The sequence below is a fragment of the Hyperolius riggenbachi genome, chromosome 5 (genome assembly GCF_040937935.1).
Source record: "Hyperolius riggenbachi isolate aHypRig1 chromosome 5, aHypRig1.pri, whole genome shotgun sequence".
In the NCBI taxonomy this organism is placed as follows: Eukaryota; Metazoa; Chordata; class Amphibia; order Anura; family Hyperoliidae; genus Hyperolius; species Hyperolius riggenbachi.
This window is the reverse complement of record NC_090650.1, coordinates 386416999-386434634: the sequence shown is the minus strand read 5'-3', so window position 1 is coordinate 386434634 and position 17636 is coordinate 386416999. Positions and strand designations below refer to the sequence as shown.

General features: G+C 47.0%; 1 protein-coding gene across 1 annotated transcript in view; it reads right to left on the bottom strand.

Annotated features, from left to right (window-relative positions):
* Positions 1-10982: 10982 nt before the first annotated feature.
* The window catches only part of MTDH (metadherin), a 59232-nt gene continuing 52578 nt past the window's right edge, over positions 10983-17636 (bottom strand). The window contains exon 12 of the mRNA XM_068237702.1: positions 10983-15715. Coding sequence (XP_068093803.1) covers positions 15645-15715 — 71 coding nt within the window. The 3' untranslated portion in view covers positions 10983-15644. The remainder of the gene's footprint in view (positions 15716-17636) is intronic.

The window sequence follows — 17636 nt, the reverse complement described above, 5'->3', positions numbered from 1 at the left end:
GAGCTAATCTTGTTCTTGTGATCTATTTTTTTTTGTGTGTGTGTGGCCCACTTGCATTATATACAGCCCTGTCAGTCAGTCAGTCGCAGCTGGCCTTTGGCCTTTTGGTGTTATAATTACTGCTGTGCCAGGTGCACATTATAATACCCATCACTGCATATTATACCTACTACCTGTTGTTCACTTCAGTGCACCCACCTACCTACGTGAGCGCACGCAGTGTCACTGTGCCTGTCTGGTACCTGTCTGTGTGTGACAGGTGCACATTGTAATACCCATCACTGCATATACCTACCTGTTGTTCACTGCAGTGCACCCACTTACCTACGTGAGCGCACGCAGTGTCACTGTGCCTGTCTGGTACCTGTGTGTGTGTGACATCTGCACATTGTAATACCCATCACTGCATATACCTACCTGTTGTGTTCAGTGCACCCACCTACCTACGTGAGCGCACGTAGTGTCACTGTGCCTGTCCGGTACCTGTCTCTGTGTGACAGGTGCACATTATAATACCCATCACTGCATATACCTACCTGTTGTTCACAGTGCACCCACCTTCCTACATGAGCGCAAGCAGTGTCACTGTGCCTGTCCGGTACCTGTGTGTGTGTGACAGGTGCACATTGTAATACCCATCACTGCATATACCTACTACCTGTTGTTCACTTCAGTGCACCCACCTACCTACGTGAGCGCACACAGTGTCACTGTGCCTGTCCGGTACCTGTCTGTGTGTGACATGTGCACATTGTAATACCCATCACTGCATATACCTACCTGTTGTGTTCAGTGCACCCACCTACCTACGTGAGCGCACGCAGTGTCACTGTAACTGCTCGGTACCTGTGTGCGTGTGACAGGTGCACATTGTAATACCCATCACTGCATATACCTACCTGTTGTGTTCAGTGCACCCACCTACCTACGTGAGTGCACGCAGTGTGATATAGCACTCCGTGCATACCTGTTAACTGCACCTGTGTGACTGCACATTGTATTAGTCAAGTCAGTGCATACCTTTCACTTCATCCCCCCGATATGGACAAAACGGACAAAACAGGTAGAGGCAGAGGTAGAGGCAGACCCAGAGGAAGGCCACCCGGCAGGTCTGAACGAGGTTGTGCTGATGTGATTTCATGCGGCCCTGGACCAAAGTACAGTGCTCAGAAGAAGGCACGTCCCATCAACTCCCAAGATTGTCAGGACATGGTTGACTATTTAACACAGAACACCTCATCTTCCGCAGCCACCAGCGCTACTGCAAGTACCACATCCACTACATTTGACAGTTCGCAGGAGTTATTTGGTGGGGAAATCACTGATGCACAGCCATTATTGTTACAACCAGATGAAGGCGCTAAGCAAGTTGCACCACCTCATGTGTCTGAGTTAGGCGACTCTACTGGACATAGCGTGTGAGGAGGAGGAGGATGAAGTACCTGCTGTAGGTGCAGTTTTGGAGGTGTCTGAGGCAAGCGAAGCTGGGCAGGATGATTATGATGATGACGATGATACAGATGCTACTTATGTTCCCAATAGAAGAGATGAACAGGGGGACAGTTCAAAGGGGGTGTCAGAGAGGAGTAGGAGGAGACGAGTTCCTGAAAGAAGCAGGGGGAGCTCGTCGTCAGAAACAGCTGGTGGCAGTGTCCGGCGCCATGTATCGCCACCTATGTACAGCCAGCCAACATGCCCTTCAACGTCACCTGCTGATGCCACCATAGTGCCATCACCCCAGGGGGGCTCAGCGGTTTGGAAATTTTTTAATGTGTTGTGTCTGCCTTAGATCGGAGCAATGCTATCTGTTCTCTCTGCCTCCAAAAATTGAGCCGTGGAAAGGCCAACACTCACGTAGGGACAAGTGCCTTCCGAAGGCACATGGAGAAAAGGCACAAACTGCAATGGGAAGAGCAAATGAGCAAAAGCAGCACACAAAAGAAAAGCCACCGCAGTGGAAGATGCCAGGCCGCAATTATTTCTCTAAAAAGGCGATACTCAAACTGTACTGTGAAGTTGGGAGGCAAGTGGTGTCATCTCTGGCACACAGCGTTGGGTCAAGGGTCCACCTGACCATGAATGTCTGGTCTGCCAAGCACAGTCAGGGCAGGCACATTACTTACACAGCCCATTGGGTCAAGCTGGTGACCGATGGCAAGTAGGGAGTACATGGCTGTGCAGCGGACCAACTTGTGACACCTCCATGGCTTGCAGGTAGGCCTCCTGCCACCTCCTCTCCTCCTGCTACATCCTCTTCGCTGTCGTCATCCTCCTCCTCCTTGGCTGAGTGGCAGTTCAACTCTACTGGTGCTGCGATCTCCTCTCCAGCTACACAGCCCCAGCTTCCCAGGGCCTATGCTGCATGGCAAGTACGACGGTGTCACGCCATCTTAAACATGTCTTGCCTCAAAGCGGAGAGTCACACTGGACCAGCTCTCCTGGCTGCTCTTAACAAACAGGTGGATCAGTGGCTGACCCTACACCAGCTGGAAATCGGCAGCGTGGTGTGTGACAACGGCAGCAATCTAATTTCCGCTTTGAATTTGGGAAAGCTGACACATGTACCCTGCATGGCACATGTGCCGAATCTAGTCATTCAAAGATTTGTGTCAAAGTACCCAGACTTAGAGGACGTCCTGAAGCATGCCAGGAAGTTGTGTGGGCATTTCAGGCGGTCTTACACGGCCATGGCACACTTTGCCGAGATTCAGCAGAGAAACAAGTTGCCGGTGAGACGCCTCATTTGTGATGGTCCGACTGGCTGGAATTCGACCCTCCTTATGTTCTCTCGCCTTCTAGAACAGGAGAAAGCCGTCACCCAGAACCTCTACAATTACAGTACAGAGATGGGGATGTTCTGGCCCAACAACTGGACACTCATGTGAAATGCATGCAGGCTCATGCGGCCGTTTGAGGAGGTGACCAACCTGGCGAGTCGCAATGAAGGCACATTCAGCGACTTGATGCCATACGCTTACTTCCTGGAGCATGCCGTGCGTAGAGTGGTGGATCAAGCTGTGGAGGAGCGTGAACAGGAACAGTTACAGGAGGAAACATTGTGGGATCAATTCTCATTAGAACCAGATGTTTCCTCAACACCTGTGGCAGCACAGAGGGGTGAGGAGGAGGAAGAGTCGTGTGGGGAAGAGGAGTCAGACTCGGATGATGAGGAAGGTGTTTCTTTGGAGGAGGAGGAGGCGGCGGCAGAAGAACAACCGCAGCAGGCGTCGCAGGGGGCTTGTGCTGCTCAACGTTCCCGTGGTATTGTTCGTGGCTTGGGGAGGAGGAGGACTTACCTGACGTCACTGAGGAAGAGCAAGAAGAGATGGATAGTACGCCTGTATCCAGCTTTGTGCAGATGGCATCTTTCATGCTGTCCAGCCTGTTGAGGGACCCCCATATAAAAAAACTCAAGGGGAAAGAGCTGTACTGGGTGGTCACGCTACTAGACCCTCGGTATAGGCATAAAGTGGCTGACATGTTACCAACTCACCTGAAGGCAGAAAGGATGCAGCACTTGCAGAACAAGCTGGCAACTATGCTTTACAATGCGTTTAAGGGTGATGTCACAGCACAACGCAATAAAGGCACCACTACCAGTAATCCTTCTCCCATATCCAGGCAGGCAAGGACAGGACGCTCCAGCAATCTAATGGTGATGTTGGACAATCTTTAGTCCAACGCCTCGCCTTAGCCCTTCCAGATCCACCCTCCACCAACACCTGGACCAGCAGGTAGCCGACTACCTGGCCTTAAGTGTGGATGTAGACACTGTGAGCAGCAATTAATGAATCTTGCATGTGTATACATCAATCAGGGAATGTAATTAGAGTACTGCTTCACACTGACACACCAAACTCACCGTGTAATGCACCGCAAACAGCTGTTTGCGTAGTGACGGCCGTGCTGGACTGGTGCGCACCATGGCCAGAGTGCAGGCCGTGTCGGTTTTCAAGCCCATATGGTCGCCGGGCTGAGGTAGCTCAATGATAGAACAACAGTGACTGTCCAGCTGATCAAATTTGGTCTGTCCACAATGAAGCAACAACCTTATTATCGTTGGTGTGCCACCCCCCGAGACATTCATATAGCCGGTGGTCATTGCTTCATTGTGATACGCAAGCCCCTTCACCGCGGCAAGGTAATGATCACGAAGGGGAATGGGCACATGTACATGCCTTTTGTTTTGTTGTTGCAGCTGCACTGCAGACAGAAAAATTAGGCAGGCATGTACACGCACCAGAAAAATTATTATAGCGGCCGCTGCTAGCGGCAGCCTTAAAAATTCATGAATCCGCCTGGAGTCCTGGACCCTGTTGGTGGTGGCGGAGAAGGCAGTCAAGCAGCCTGCAGGCAGAGATGCTGTGTGGGGAGCGACTTAGTCTTAGGGCAGGCAGCCAGTCACAGGGCGTGCAGGCAGAGATGCTGTGTGTGGGGATTGACTTAGTCTTCGGGTGGGCAGTAGCCCTCCGGGATCCATGCCTCATTCATTTTGATAAAGGTGAGTTACTGAACACTTCTGTGACTTAGGTGACTTCTCTTCTCAGTGACAATGCCTCCAGCTGCGCTAAAGGTCTTTTCTGACAGGACGCTTTAGGCAGGGCAAGACAGAAGTTGGATGGTAAATTAGGACAGCTCTGGCAACAGGTCAAGCCTACGCACCCAGTAGTCCAAGGGTTCATCGCTGCTCACAGTGTCTACATCCACACTTAAGGCCAGGTAGTCGGCTACCTGCCAGTACAGGTGTTGGTGGAGGGTGGATCCAGAAGCGCTAAGGCGAGGCGTTGGACTAAAGAATGTTCGCATGTCAGACATCACCATGAGATCGCTGGAGCGTCCTGTCCTTGCTTGCGTGGACATGGGAGAAGGATTACTGGCAGTGGTACCTTTATTGAGTTGTGCTGTGACATCACCCTTAAACGCATTGTAAAGCATAGTTGCCAGCTTGTGCTGCATGTGCTGCATCCTTTCTGCCTTCTGGTGAGTTGGTAACATGTCCGCCACTCTGTGCCTATACCGAGGGTTTAGTAGCGTTGCCACCCAGTACAGCTCATTCCCCTTGAGTTTTTTTATACGGGGAAAGACACCATCTGCACAAAGTTGGATGCAGAGGTACTATCCATCTCCTGTTGCTCTTCCTCAGTGACATCAGGTAAGTCCTCCTCCATTGTCACACAACACGCTGCCAATCTCTAGCTGGTGCGGGGTCAGCCACTGATCCACCTGTTTGTTAAGAGCAGCCAGGAGAGCTGGTCCAGTGTGACTCTCCGCTTTGAGGCAAGACATGTCTAAGATGGCGTGACACCGTCGTACCTGGCATGCAGCATAGGCCCTGGGGAGATGGGTCTGTGTAGCTGGAGAGGAGATCACAGCACCAGTAGAGCTGAACTGCCACTCAGCCAAGAAGGAGGAGGAGGATGACAGTGAAGAGGATGTAGCAGGAGAGGAGGTGGCAGGAGGCTTGCCTGCAAGCAGTAGAGGTGTCACAAGTTGGTCCGATGCACAGACACGTACTCCCTGCTAGCCATCGGTAACCAGGTTGACCCAATGGGCTGTGTAAGTTATGTACCTGCCCTGACCGTGCTTGGCAGACCAGGCATCCGTGGTCAGGTATACTCTTGACCCAACGCTGTGTGCCAGAGATGACACCACTTGCCTCTCAACTTCATGGTACAGTTTGGGTATCGCCTTTTTAGAGAAATAATTGCAGCCTGGTCTCTTCCACTGCGGTGTGTCCCAATGGCCACAAATTTACGGAAGGCCTCAGAGTCCACCAGCTTGTATGGTAACAGCTGGCGAGCTAACAGTTCCGCCAAGCCAGCTGTCAGACGCCGGGCAAGGGGATGACTGGCAGAAATTGGCTTCTTCCGCTCAAAGATTTCCTTCACGGACACCTGGCTGCTGTGGGCAGAGGAACAGGAACAGCTCAAGGGCAGAGGTGGAGTGGAGGAGGGTGGCTGTGAAGGTGCAAGGGAGAAAGTGGCTGAAGATGCTGCACCTGAAGGAGAATGAGGAGAAGGAGGGTGGCTTTTCTTTTGTGTGCTCTTCCCATTGCAGTTTGTGCCTTTTCTCCAGGTGCCTTCGTAAGGCACTTGTCCCTACGTGAGTGTTGGGCTTTCCGCCGCTCAATTTTTGGAGGCAGAGAGAACAGATGGCATTGCTCCATTCTGAGGCAGACACATTAAAAAAATTTCCAAACCGCTGAGCCACCCTGGGGTGATGGCACTATGGTGGCATCAGCAGCTGACGTTGAAGGGCATGTTGGCTGGCTGTACATAGGTGGCGATACATGGCGCTGGACACTGCCACCAGCTGTTTCAGATGACGAGCTCCCCCTGCTTCTTTCAGGAACTCGTCTCCTTCTACTCCTCTCTGACTCCCCCTCTGAACTGTCCCCTTGGTCATCTTGTCTATTAGCAACCCTTGTGGGATCCGCATCATCATAATCATCCGGCCAAGCTTCGCTTGCCCCAGAAACCTCCAAAACTGCACCAACAGCAGGTACTTCATCTTCCTCCTCCTGACACGTTACGTCCATAGTGTCGCCGCCTAACTAAGACATATGAGGTGGTGTAACTTGCTTAGCGCCTTCATCTGGTTATAACAATAATGGCTGTGAATCAGTTAATTCCCCACCAATTAACTCCTGCGAAGTGTCAAATGCAATGATTGTAGTGCTTGTAGTAGCGCTGGTGGCTGCGGAAGATGAGGTGTTCTGTGTTAAATAGTCAACCACGTCCTGACAATCTTGGGAGTTGATGGGACGTGCCTTCTTCTGAGCACTGTACTTTGGTCCAGGGCCGCACAAAATCACATCAGAAAGACCTCGTACAGACCTGCCGGGTGGCCTACCTCTGGGTCTGCCTCTGCCTCTACCTGTTTCATCCGTTGTGTCCATATCGGGGGGATGAAGTGAAAGGTATTCACTGACTTGACTAATACAATGTGCAGTCACACAGGTACAGTTAACAGGTATGCACGAAGTGGTATATCACACTGCGTGCACTCACGTAGGTAGATGGGTACACTGAAAACAACAGGTAGGTATATGCAGTGATGGGTATTATAATGTGCACCTGTCACACACAGACAGGTAGCAGACAGGCACAGTGACGCTCAACTCATGTAGGTAGGTGGGTGCACTGTGAACAACAGGTAGGTAGGTAGGTATATGCAGTGATGGGTATTACAATGTGCACCTGTCACAGACAGGTAGCGGACAGGCAAAGTGACAATGCGTGCGCTCAACTCACGTAGGTAGGTGGGTGCACTGTGAACAACAGGTAGGTAGGTATATGCAGTAATGGGTATTACAATGTGCACCTGTCACACACACACAGGTACCGGACAGGCACAGTGACACTGTGTGCGCTCAGCTCTCGTAGGTAGATGGGTGCACTGTGAACAACAACAGTTAGGTAATTATATGCAGTACTGGGTTTTACAATGTGCACCTGTCACACACACAGGTAGTCACTGAATGTGCTGAGCCTGGCAGTGGCACACACACAGTATGAATTATCAAGGATGTCTATGTAACATAAGTGTCAGTGGGACACACAGAAAAAAAAATAGATCACAAGAACAAGATTAGCTCTCAAAAGAGCTGTTGGGTGCTATTTTAGCAATCTGAATCAGCAAGGAGCAAGCTAACAAGCCTACAAGAGCCTAACTAATCTTTCCCTATAAGAGTCAGCAGCAGCAGCTGTCCCTTCTCTATTTACTGCAGGCACACGAGTGAGTAAAATGGCCGGCGATGCCTGCCTTTTATAAGGGGGGGGGGGGGGGCAGTGGCTCCAGGAGGGAGTGTAGCCTGATTGGCTACAATGTGCCTGCTGACTGTGATGTAGAGGGTCAAAGTTGACCCTAATGGTGCATTATGGGGGTCAACCGAACTTCCGGAAAAGTTCATGGTTCTCCGCGATCGCAAACCCCCGGAAGTTCGCCGGGAACCGTTCGGGCCATCTCTACGTATGGGCTTGAAAACCGCCACGGCCTGCACTCTCGCCATGGTGCGCACCAGTCCATCACGGCCGTCACTACACAAACAGCTGTTTGCGGTGCGTTACACAATGAGTTTGATGTGTTAGTGTGAAGCAGTACTCTAATTACACTCCCTGATTGATGTATACCCATACAAGATGTTTTAAAACACTTTAGGCTTGCAATTAAGCATTCAATGTGATTTCTGCCCTTAAAACTCTACTTTGCGTCTAATCCAGATTTTTCCCCGGGACTTTTGGCGTCTATTCCACTCCACCATGCCCCCCTCCATGTGTTAGACCCCTTGAAACATCTTTTCCATCACTTTTGTGGCCAGCATAAATGTTTCTAGTTTTCAAAGTTCGCCTCCCTATTGAAGTCTATTGCAGTTCGCGAAAGTTCTCCTGAACCGAACTTTCACAGAAGTTCGCGAACCGAAAATCGGAGGTTCGGGCCATTGCTATCTCTTAACGGTTTGCTGTTGCCTGGTAACTGCTTGCTGAGCACACAGATCAACTGCCTGTGGAAATGAGCCCAAAATGCTGAGGAGGAACAGCCAAGGAGTAGAGATGGTCAACGGGATGCAAATAATTTCGAGTTCATGCAGGATTATGTAAATGTGTCCAGCTTGAAAATGAACTGGATTTTACCTCATTTGATCGGTTTATGTTCAAGCTGAATACCTTTGCATACAAATATTGCATAATTCTGCATCAATGCAAAATTATTTTAAGTATAATTCCTATGATGACAGCAGACTTGATTTAATTGGCAATAAATGTTTTGCATGTCTGTACTTTTTGCGATAACTATATTAAAATCACCTTGCTGGGTCTTTATCTCCATGTCCTGTTAGGGCATCTGTGGCTGTCCAGACTTTTCTCCATACTATCATGACCCATATGTTATAGTCAGAGTGGGCACCAGCCAGTTTTTCCATCAACTCCAGTGAAAATAATGTAATAAAAAAAGTGCTTAATTTTTACCATAATTATGTATTAAAGATTTAATCAGTATTTGCTCATTGTAAAAGCTTTCCTCTCCCTGATTTACATTCAGACATTTCTCACATGGTGACATTTTTACTATTGGCAGGTGGAATGAGATGCAGCTTGCTTTTTTTGGCAGTTGATAACATTTGTATTATTTCCCACAATGCAACATGGCTCCCACAGTGTGATGTCAGGACCTCAGAGCTGTGAGGCGCTGACATCACACTGTGGGAGGGGTTTCACCACAATATCAGTCATACAGAGCCCCCTGATGATCCGTTTGTAAAAAAGGAATACAGTAGATTTCTCATGGGAAAGGGGGTATCAGCTACTGATTGGGATAAAGTTCAATTCTAGGTTGGAGTTTCTCTTTAACTCCTCCAACCTCTTAACAGATAACTGTCACCAGCACTGCAGGTGACTATAGTCTGCTGTAGGTAACCACTAAGAATTACCGTAACCTCTAAAATAAAATTTAAAAAAGTAGGCGGTGATGGGGGGCTGTGGGATTTCTAGTAAGGGAAAACCCACTCTCCTCACAGCTGCAAGCTTTTGTAGATAGATATTGTCTCACATGATTGCCTTTTCCCACAGGAATCTCTCTGGAACATCTGCCTCAGACATAAGAATTGTGTTGTCTCCGGTTCCCCTTTACGATCAATAAAATGTGCTTACAATGGGGCCCTGATATATTGCAATAGGCCTGTATGATTGATTTTTACTACTAAAGCTAAACAACAGTATAAATGAAACAAGTCTAACCTCAGAAAGGTAAGAAATACTCAACTTACTGGACATTATCGGATGCTGTGTTTCGTGGGCCCCACCGGCTTCTTTAGGTAAAAAAAAAAAAAAAAAAATTGGTGCCAGCACACGAACTTGGAATGCCTTAATGACTCTCTCGCTCTCTGGGAGATGTAAACACATTAGTGGATTACATCTCCCAGCATGCACTTTGGTGACTGGAGACACGCAACATCCCCGTGGGCACTTCAATCAGCCAACAGAAAGATGGATAGCCCCATACAGGCAGAGCAGCCCCATATATGCAGAGTAGAGCTATCCTCCGCAAAAACCCACATTTATACAGCATATATTTTTCAAAATTAGGTGCTCAGATCCCTTTAAAGCATACATGTCAAACTCCGGCCCACAGGCCAAATTTGGCCCTCAGAGCCATTAAATTTGGCCCTCAAGTGGATTCCCTGTTTGGCCCAATCTAGACCACCAGGGAAGCTATATAGGAGGTGAAGCCCTAGATTACCAGGAAAGCCATATGGAGGAGGTAGGGGAAAGCACTAAACACTAGGGAACTGTATAGGAAAGGGTGGGGCCTCTAGGCACCAGGGAACTCTATAGGGGAGGGAGGACTACTAGACACCAGAGAACTTTATAAGGGAGGAAGGTGGCCAGTAGACATTGAGGTTGGCCCTCAATTTGGCCCCAGTGTACAATTTTGGCCTGCAACTAGGTCCCAGTGTACAATTTCGGCCCACTTTTTATTTGAGTTTGACACCCCTGCTTTGAAGGGAACTCTGAAGCCAAAAATAAAATTCAGTTTTTATACATACCTATGTAGAGGGAAGGCTCCCGATCCTTGGTCTGTCCCAACGTTTGCACGCCATCCCCAGTGGATGCTGTTGAACCAGCTAAGCAGATAGCTCTTCAGTATTCCTCCTGCAGCCTTTTAAGAAGTACTGGTACCCCCGAGTACTTTCAAAGACAAGCGCATCCGTTCTGTGCATACGCAAACTTGGGTCTCATTTGTGCACAGTGCGGATGTGCTAGTCTTCGGAATTAGTCGGGGATGTGAGTAGTTCCGAAGGCTGCATGACAAGCGCCGAAGACCTAGAACTGGTGGCTTTTACGGGGGAAAAGGAATGGGGACGGACGGAAGATTCAATTGTATCAAGAGCCTTCCCTTTACATTGCATATAAACTTTTTTTTCAGATTTGTTTTAAATCTGGCCAATTTTATACGCAGTCAATAAATTTCAAGACACAATATTAATTTGCAGGATTTATTTAAACAAAAAACAACTTGGAAATATCACTGAATTAAACAAATGGAAAAAAAAAATGAACATGTAAACTTACTTGACATGTTCCTGAAAATCTCTATTCTCTGTAATACATCTGTGTAAAAATTAGTATTTTATCAGGAAATCTCCCCTCCCTCCCCACCTTTTCCAAATAAAAAAAAAATAAAAAAATAATAATAATATGGCGGACCTGTAACCAGCACACAAGGGACAATACCGTTCTGGGGGTAGGAACTTGTGTCAAAGAACTCCACAAAGGGTTTTATGGTGGTCGGGGGATTAAGTATCACTGTAGATTATACTTCCCTTCCTCGGTCATCATTCTGTCCTAGAGAATCAGTGTTGGAGCACCCCAGCACCAAGTTCATCACTTAGCAATGTACAACCACAGGCGTCCTGTCCAATAACAGTCTAGGAGAATTTTGTAGACTGGCCACACATTGCACACAGGAAGGAAGTGTGACAGCATCCACCCACCCCAATCATGATCATTTCTTTTTAACCATTCACATCTCTGGTAAAGCCTGAGTAAATGGCTAGTTATGCACAGCGGATTAATTACACATACAGGAGGCTTTGCTCAGAGACATCAGATTCTGCTGCTTACAGTGTGCAAGTTAGAAAATAATGAGAAGCCTATGATTACTGTGAGCTATGGTGCATTTATTCCAGGGTATCCAAACCGCTCCCGAACTTTAAGAAGGACTTTTAGGCAAACCTTTTAAGCCTGGATTAAAAGTAAGATTATATGCAGATCGAATACTCTTACAAACAAGTAGATGCATCAATATATCCTGGATTTATATTCTAATCTTTCAGAACAAAAATCATGTGACCATTTTAAAGCAGAACTCCGCATATGAAAGGAGGAAAAAACAAAAACAGATCCTCTGTTGGTCAGGTCCATACCTGGCATGGATATTAACACATTATTTAAGGCCCTTAGCGTTTTTTCTTACGCACATATAGTAGCAGACATTATTCTGGTATCTTCCTTATAGGAAACGCTACATGGGTGAGTCAGTCTGCTCTAATGATTTGAGTAGTCCAAGGTTAATAAAATAATTTTTCTATCCCAAATAGGTGAATCACATCTCAAAGCAGATCTTAGTAAACCCGAGTATGAAGCAAGGAATACGAAGTTTACTTTCTGCTCTGTACAGCAAGCTGGTAATGTCTTCACTAAACAAAGTCCCGTTGTCATGGGACTTAAAAAGATGTAATAACAATTGTATAATAGTACAACTGTGCAATACTGTCACATGACGATCTTCCACAAGTTGTTGGAAGTAGCTGGCATCACATCCTTCTTCAGAAAACTTTGTACTCCAGGCTCAAAAGGTTTGCTTGTAGCTCTTCTACAATTTAATTGATCCTAAAGGAGATAAAGTGTGTATATACACAAGAGGTGTACTGAAAGTATTGCAGAAGTGCAGAACTTCTAATAAACTGACATAGGTTGCAGGGATTGCATAGGTTCGTAGAGTACCTTCTCCTCTATATGAGCGTTTCAGAATCTATCTTCATTGTAGGTAATAGATTCCGAGAGGAAGCAGAACATTGTCATTGAGTGTTTGAAGCAGGACTGCAGGTTGTCTGAAGTCTCCAGAACATTCACAGAGATGACAACATTGACATAAACATCTTTAAATTAAGGTAAACCAGTACTGAAGACAAACATGGCAGTGAGAGACCATTAACAGACTGCAACTCCTTCAAGAACCTAATGACGCCACACTGCTTCTGCCTGGAAACCACTGTTCACCTGTGAATAAGAAAAATATTCTGATTCACCTGTATAGAGTTCCTCACATGTGCAATTTCGCCAACCCATGTTCATTGATTAAAAAAAGTTCAGGGACTCAACAAAACTTCTAGCAGAGAAGAAAGAGTCCAAAGTGCAAACCTATATTTTTAATCCTTACAACCAAAATAAGAACATGGGATTGTCTACAATGTCCAAATTGGGATTATAGCTGTTGCTGCACTATTTTATGGATTTTTATCTCATCATCCTGTATTTCACTTAAAGTAAACCTGTAACAAAAAAACCCAGCCCCTACGGGGTACTTACCTCGGGAGGGGGAAGTCTCAGGAGCCAATGCCGGCTCCCCTGACAAATCGTTGTCAAGCACTGGACAGGCGCAGCAGCCCGGGGCAATATTTACCTTCAGGGCTCTAGCAGAGACACACTAGCAGCTTTCTGATGGGTTCCAGCGGAAATAGACAAGCACCATCAAGTCCACTCTACTAAGCAGACGCAAGGGCCTGATGGGGCTCATCTATTGCCGCCGGAGCCTTATTGGAAAGCTTCTACTGTACCTCCACTGGAGCCCAAAAGGTAAATATTACAGAGTGTGGAGTTCGGAGGCTTCTGCCCTGGATCCAGGAGGCTGAAGAGGACAGGAGGAAACCTCATTAGGATCCAGAGGCTTCTCCCTGCTAAGGTAAGTACCCTCAGGTGCTGTTTTTTTATTAGAGGTTTCCTTTAAAGCTAATGGGAATCGGGTTAAAAAAAAATAATCAGATACTCACCTAAGGAGAGGGAGGCTCTGGGTCCCATAGAGCACCCCCTCTCCTCTCCCAGTGCCCACTGCTGTCCTGGCTCCCCCGTAGCGATATTCGACCGTCTCCCGGCCAAAAGGAGGCTTCGGAAATGCTTCGGGAGCCCGAGTGCTCCCGAAGACGGGCCGTGATAACACTGCACGCGCCCTCTATGACGAACTTGGCTTCCGAAGACTTCCAAAGTCCCTTCGGCGTGGGATGAGACCAGAGGAGCCAGCACAGCACTGGGGCCACCGGGAGAGGGATGGCTCATTAGGACCGAGCCTTTCCTTAGGTGAGTATCTGCCTTTATTTTTTTATCATTACATTAGCTTTAAGGGCCACTTTCATATTCAGTTAGGCCCAAAAATAATGGAAGTTTCATTATTCTTTGGTGAAAAGTCCACTTTAGAAACAGGTCTAAATTTACCCACTCTACCCAAAACTTGACGGTTTAAAAAAAATCTCTTGAGGTCCGGAACATCCAACATGATAGTGATGACCTTCAGAACGAACGCAAATTTCAAAAACAAATATGCTAGTATTAAACAGATCAGTACCGTTGGTTATAACTGTTGTAGAGCAAGTTACATCCTATTCTCAGGTATAGTAAAGAGACACGACACTTAACATGGCTTATTTTGTCCACGTGGTTTCCTAGACTGCGGGTCGTGGTTTTGAAGAGAGAGAGAGAGTTTGGTAAGGCTATTTACAAAGTCCGTCTTACCATGCAGAAGGGATAGATACAAAGTTAACTGTAAGTTTAATAAAAATAGGATAAACATTGGTTGCAAATGGTAATAAAACCACATGGATCTTTTGAAATCACAGTTTGAAGCTGTCAATACTTCTTACAAGTACAGATGCATTTTTCTTTTATTGTAAAAAAACAAAAAAAAAAAGAAAAAGAAAAAAACAAACGAACACTAAATCGGTCATGAAATCTAAATACTAGCGTTTAAGGCCGTACAAAATAATAATCCTGATTATTGTAGATCTTAACATCAATTAAAGCTGTCTTAAACCACCATGCCCAGCCATGTAATCCAGTATAATTCATGTTAATGGATAAAAAAAATGGATGCACGATTAACAATTTTTTTGTTTTTTGTTGTAACGCTAAATCGAGTAGGATTTGTAACTGACAGCCACACCTCTCACACGAAACATGATTGGTTAGCCACACTAGGGCTAGAGTGCAAAGTATTAAAAAGTCATTAGGAACATAATACAGTATAAGAAGTGACGGACGAATCACATAATGCCACGCCTTAAAGAGTACCTGTCGCATATGCACTGAAAGCAGCCATGCTGTGTGCCACGTTAAAATTTGTCAATCAAATCAAAGCCGAAATGACCGATAGACTAACAAGATGTAGTCGTAGACTGGCTCCACCCACAAAATGGCTACTTCATCTAAAAAAAGGCGACAAGGATCCTTTTTGTAGAAAAAAAAAAATTAAAGCTAACCTAATACAAAGTGAAGGACGAGTTGAGATGGGCAGACACGGTGATGTAAGGGACAATGGTTCATACATTCACCAGTTCGCAAGCCAATCTTCTGATCAGTGCCCGACGGCTCACACAAACATCACATGACACTCTTGCACCGCACATGATACTATGGCGTGATGACAATAGCCTTTGATATTAAAATGACATAAGATAAAAAGGTGTTCCGTACTGAGATAGAGGAGCTGTTTTTTTCACAAAGCCACCCCAGCTTCTTTGTCTCAGAGACCAGAAAGGGCACAATATGAATGTAAACAGGTCATCGTTTTTGTAAAATCAGGAAGTCAGTCTCTCGTTTTTTTCTATACTATATCAAATGACAGTTCTCAGTTGGCAAATACAGGGTTCTTCAAAGGGTTTGATTCCTCCTCAGCTGCTGCATGTTCTTCTATGCGAATCTCCAGCTCCCTGGGTTGTTCCACCTGTCTTCGGGGAGGTCGTGTTGACAGTAGTTGCTTTTTTAAAAATGCAGAATTCTCTTTATAAAACTCGGTTCGTGTTCACAAATTATTGCATAAACAGCATCTTCTTCAAGAGTGTCTGAACAGGTGTTCCAGTGAGGAGCAGAGAATCACGTCTCCCGTCGAGCCTTTTTCTTCTTTTTCACTTGCTTGGGGGATTCCCAGCTCTCTTCGGACTTGCCTGAAAAAAAACACAAAGGTTTCGGTTTGCTTAAAAAGATTTGAATTTTTCACTTTCATTTTAAGTCACATTAAAAGATTTAGCATGAGAAGGGAAAGCAAAATGCCAAATGATACCAGCTAGAGCATACATATCAAATCTGGCCGTCAGAGCCATAAAATTTGGCCCACCAAGTTGGTTTCCCCACTTTGCATTGTGTTTGGCCCACTCTAGGCCACCAGCAAAGCTATATTGGAGGTGAAGACCTAGATCACCAGGGAAGCCAAATGGAGAAGGGAGGGACAAAGCAATATAGGACACCAGGGAACTGTATAGAGAAGGGGGACACTAAACACCAAGGAACTGTATAAGTGAGGGATGACCACTAAACACCACCGAACTGTATAGGGGTGGGAGGGAGGACCACTAAACACCAAGAAACTGTATACGAGAAAGAGGAGGCATTAGACACCAGGTGAGGGAGGATCACTAGACATCAGGTGACTGTATATGGGAGGGAAGAGGGCCACTAGACACTGGGGAACTATATAAGGGACAACCAGGGAACTTTATAAAGGAGGGTGGTGGCTAATAGGAAGACGATGGCCCGGGACTTGGTTACAATTTTGGCGCACTTTGTATTTTGAGTTTGACACCCCTGAGCTAGAGGAACACTGTACTCAAAAGGTAACTGAACTATGACAGCTGGTGACTTCAAACTAGTTTTACAGAACGTTAAATGTTGAATCGGTAGTCGCTGCCACAGACGTGGTTTCAGCACAGTTAAGTTCTTTCATGAGCAAGGATCTGAATTCATGTAATGCTCATGTTCAATTAGGCCTCACCCTCCACTGAGGAATGGTTGCTCAGCTTCATGTGTGGATTTGGTGCAAGAAGAAGATTAGGATCCATCTACTTTATTCTTAACCTTTTTCGGACCACGCTAGTTGAAATCTACGTCCTGCTGGTGGCTTCACGGCTCTTATAGGACGTAGATTTCAACATCACTGATGTGGGGTCCCACCTCTCTGACCTGCTGCAGCTAACGCAGTATGACGGCACAGCTCTGTCAGATTTAATTGGCTCCTGACTTCGTGATCACTGTGAGCCAATCCCATTGGCCTACATTAGTGGACGGGGTCAGGAGCCAACTTCGGTGCAAAGAGCTCTATCATCAAAGCGACGGCAGAAAGAAGCCTGCAGTTGTGGGAGAGCCGCATGGCCGGCGAGATTGGCTGGTATGTGTGGCGATTTGTCGGTAAGTGTTTTTTGGGGTACCAGCAGTCTCTGGTCCTTAAGGGGCCAGAAACTGCTGATATGCAAGGGGTTAAAGGGACTCCGAGCTCTGCATAAAAACGAAATTGGTACTCACCTGGGGCTTTCTGCAGCCCACCGTAGGTCGAGAGGTCCCACGGCGTCCATCCGGCTCTTCTCCCGCGGGCCTGGTCAGAAATGGCTGCCCGGCAGCTCCCAGCGACACTTGGCCCGAGTGTCGGGCTCCTTCTTCCTCATACGTCACGTCTGACGTCACCACACCGGCCACCTCATGTCATCATGGCGGGCGGCGTGACAGTACGGCGCAAGCGCGATTAAACCGCGCATGCGCAGTACTGTCACGCCGGCCGCCGTGACGTATGAGGAAGGAGCCCGGACACTCGGGCCAAGTGTCGCCGGGAGCCGCCGGGCAACCATTTCTGACCAGGCCCTGGGAGAAGAGGCGGATGGACGCCGTGGGACCTCTCGACCTACGGTGGGCTGCAGAAAGCCCCAGGTGAGTACCAATTTCGTTTTTACTCAGAGCTCGGAGTCCCTTTAGCTATATGTGGTATAAAACAAATATAAAAAAAAGCTTAATCAGCCTAAGCTAAACATTTCTGGGAGGGCATCCGTCTATTCACAATACCCACTTCTATAGTCATTTTTCTGGTTTCAGCATCAGAAA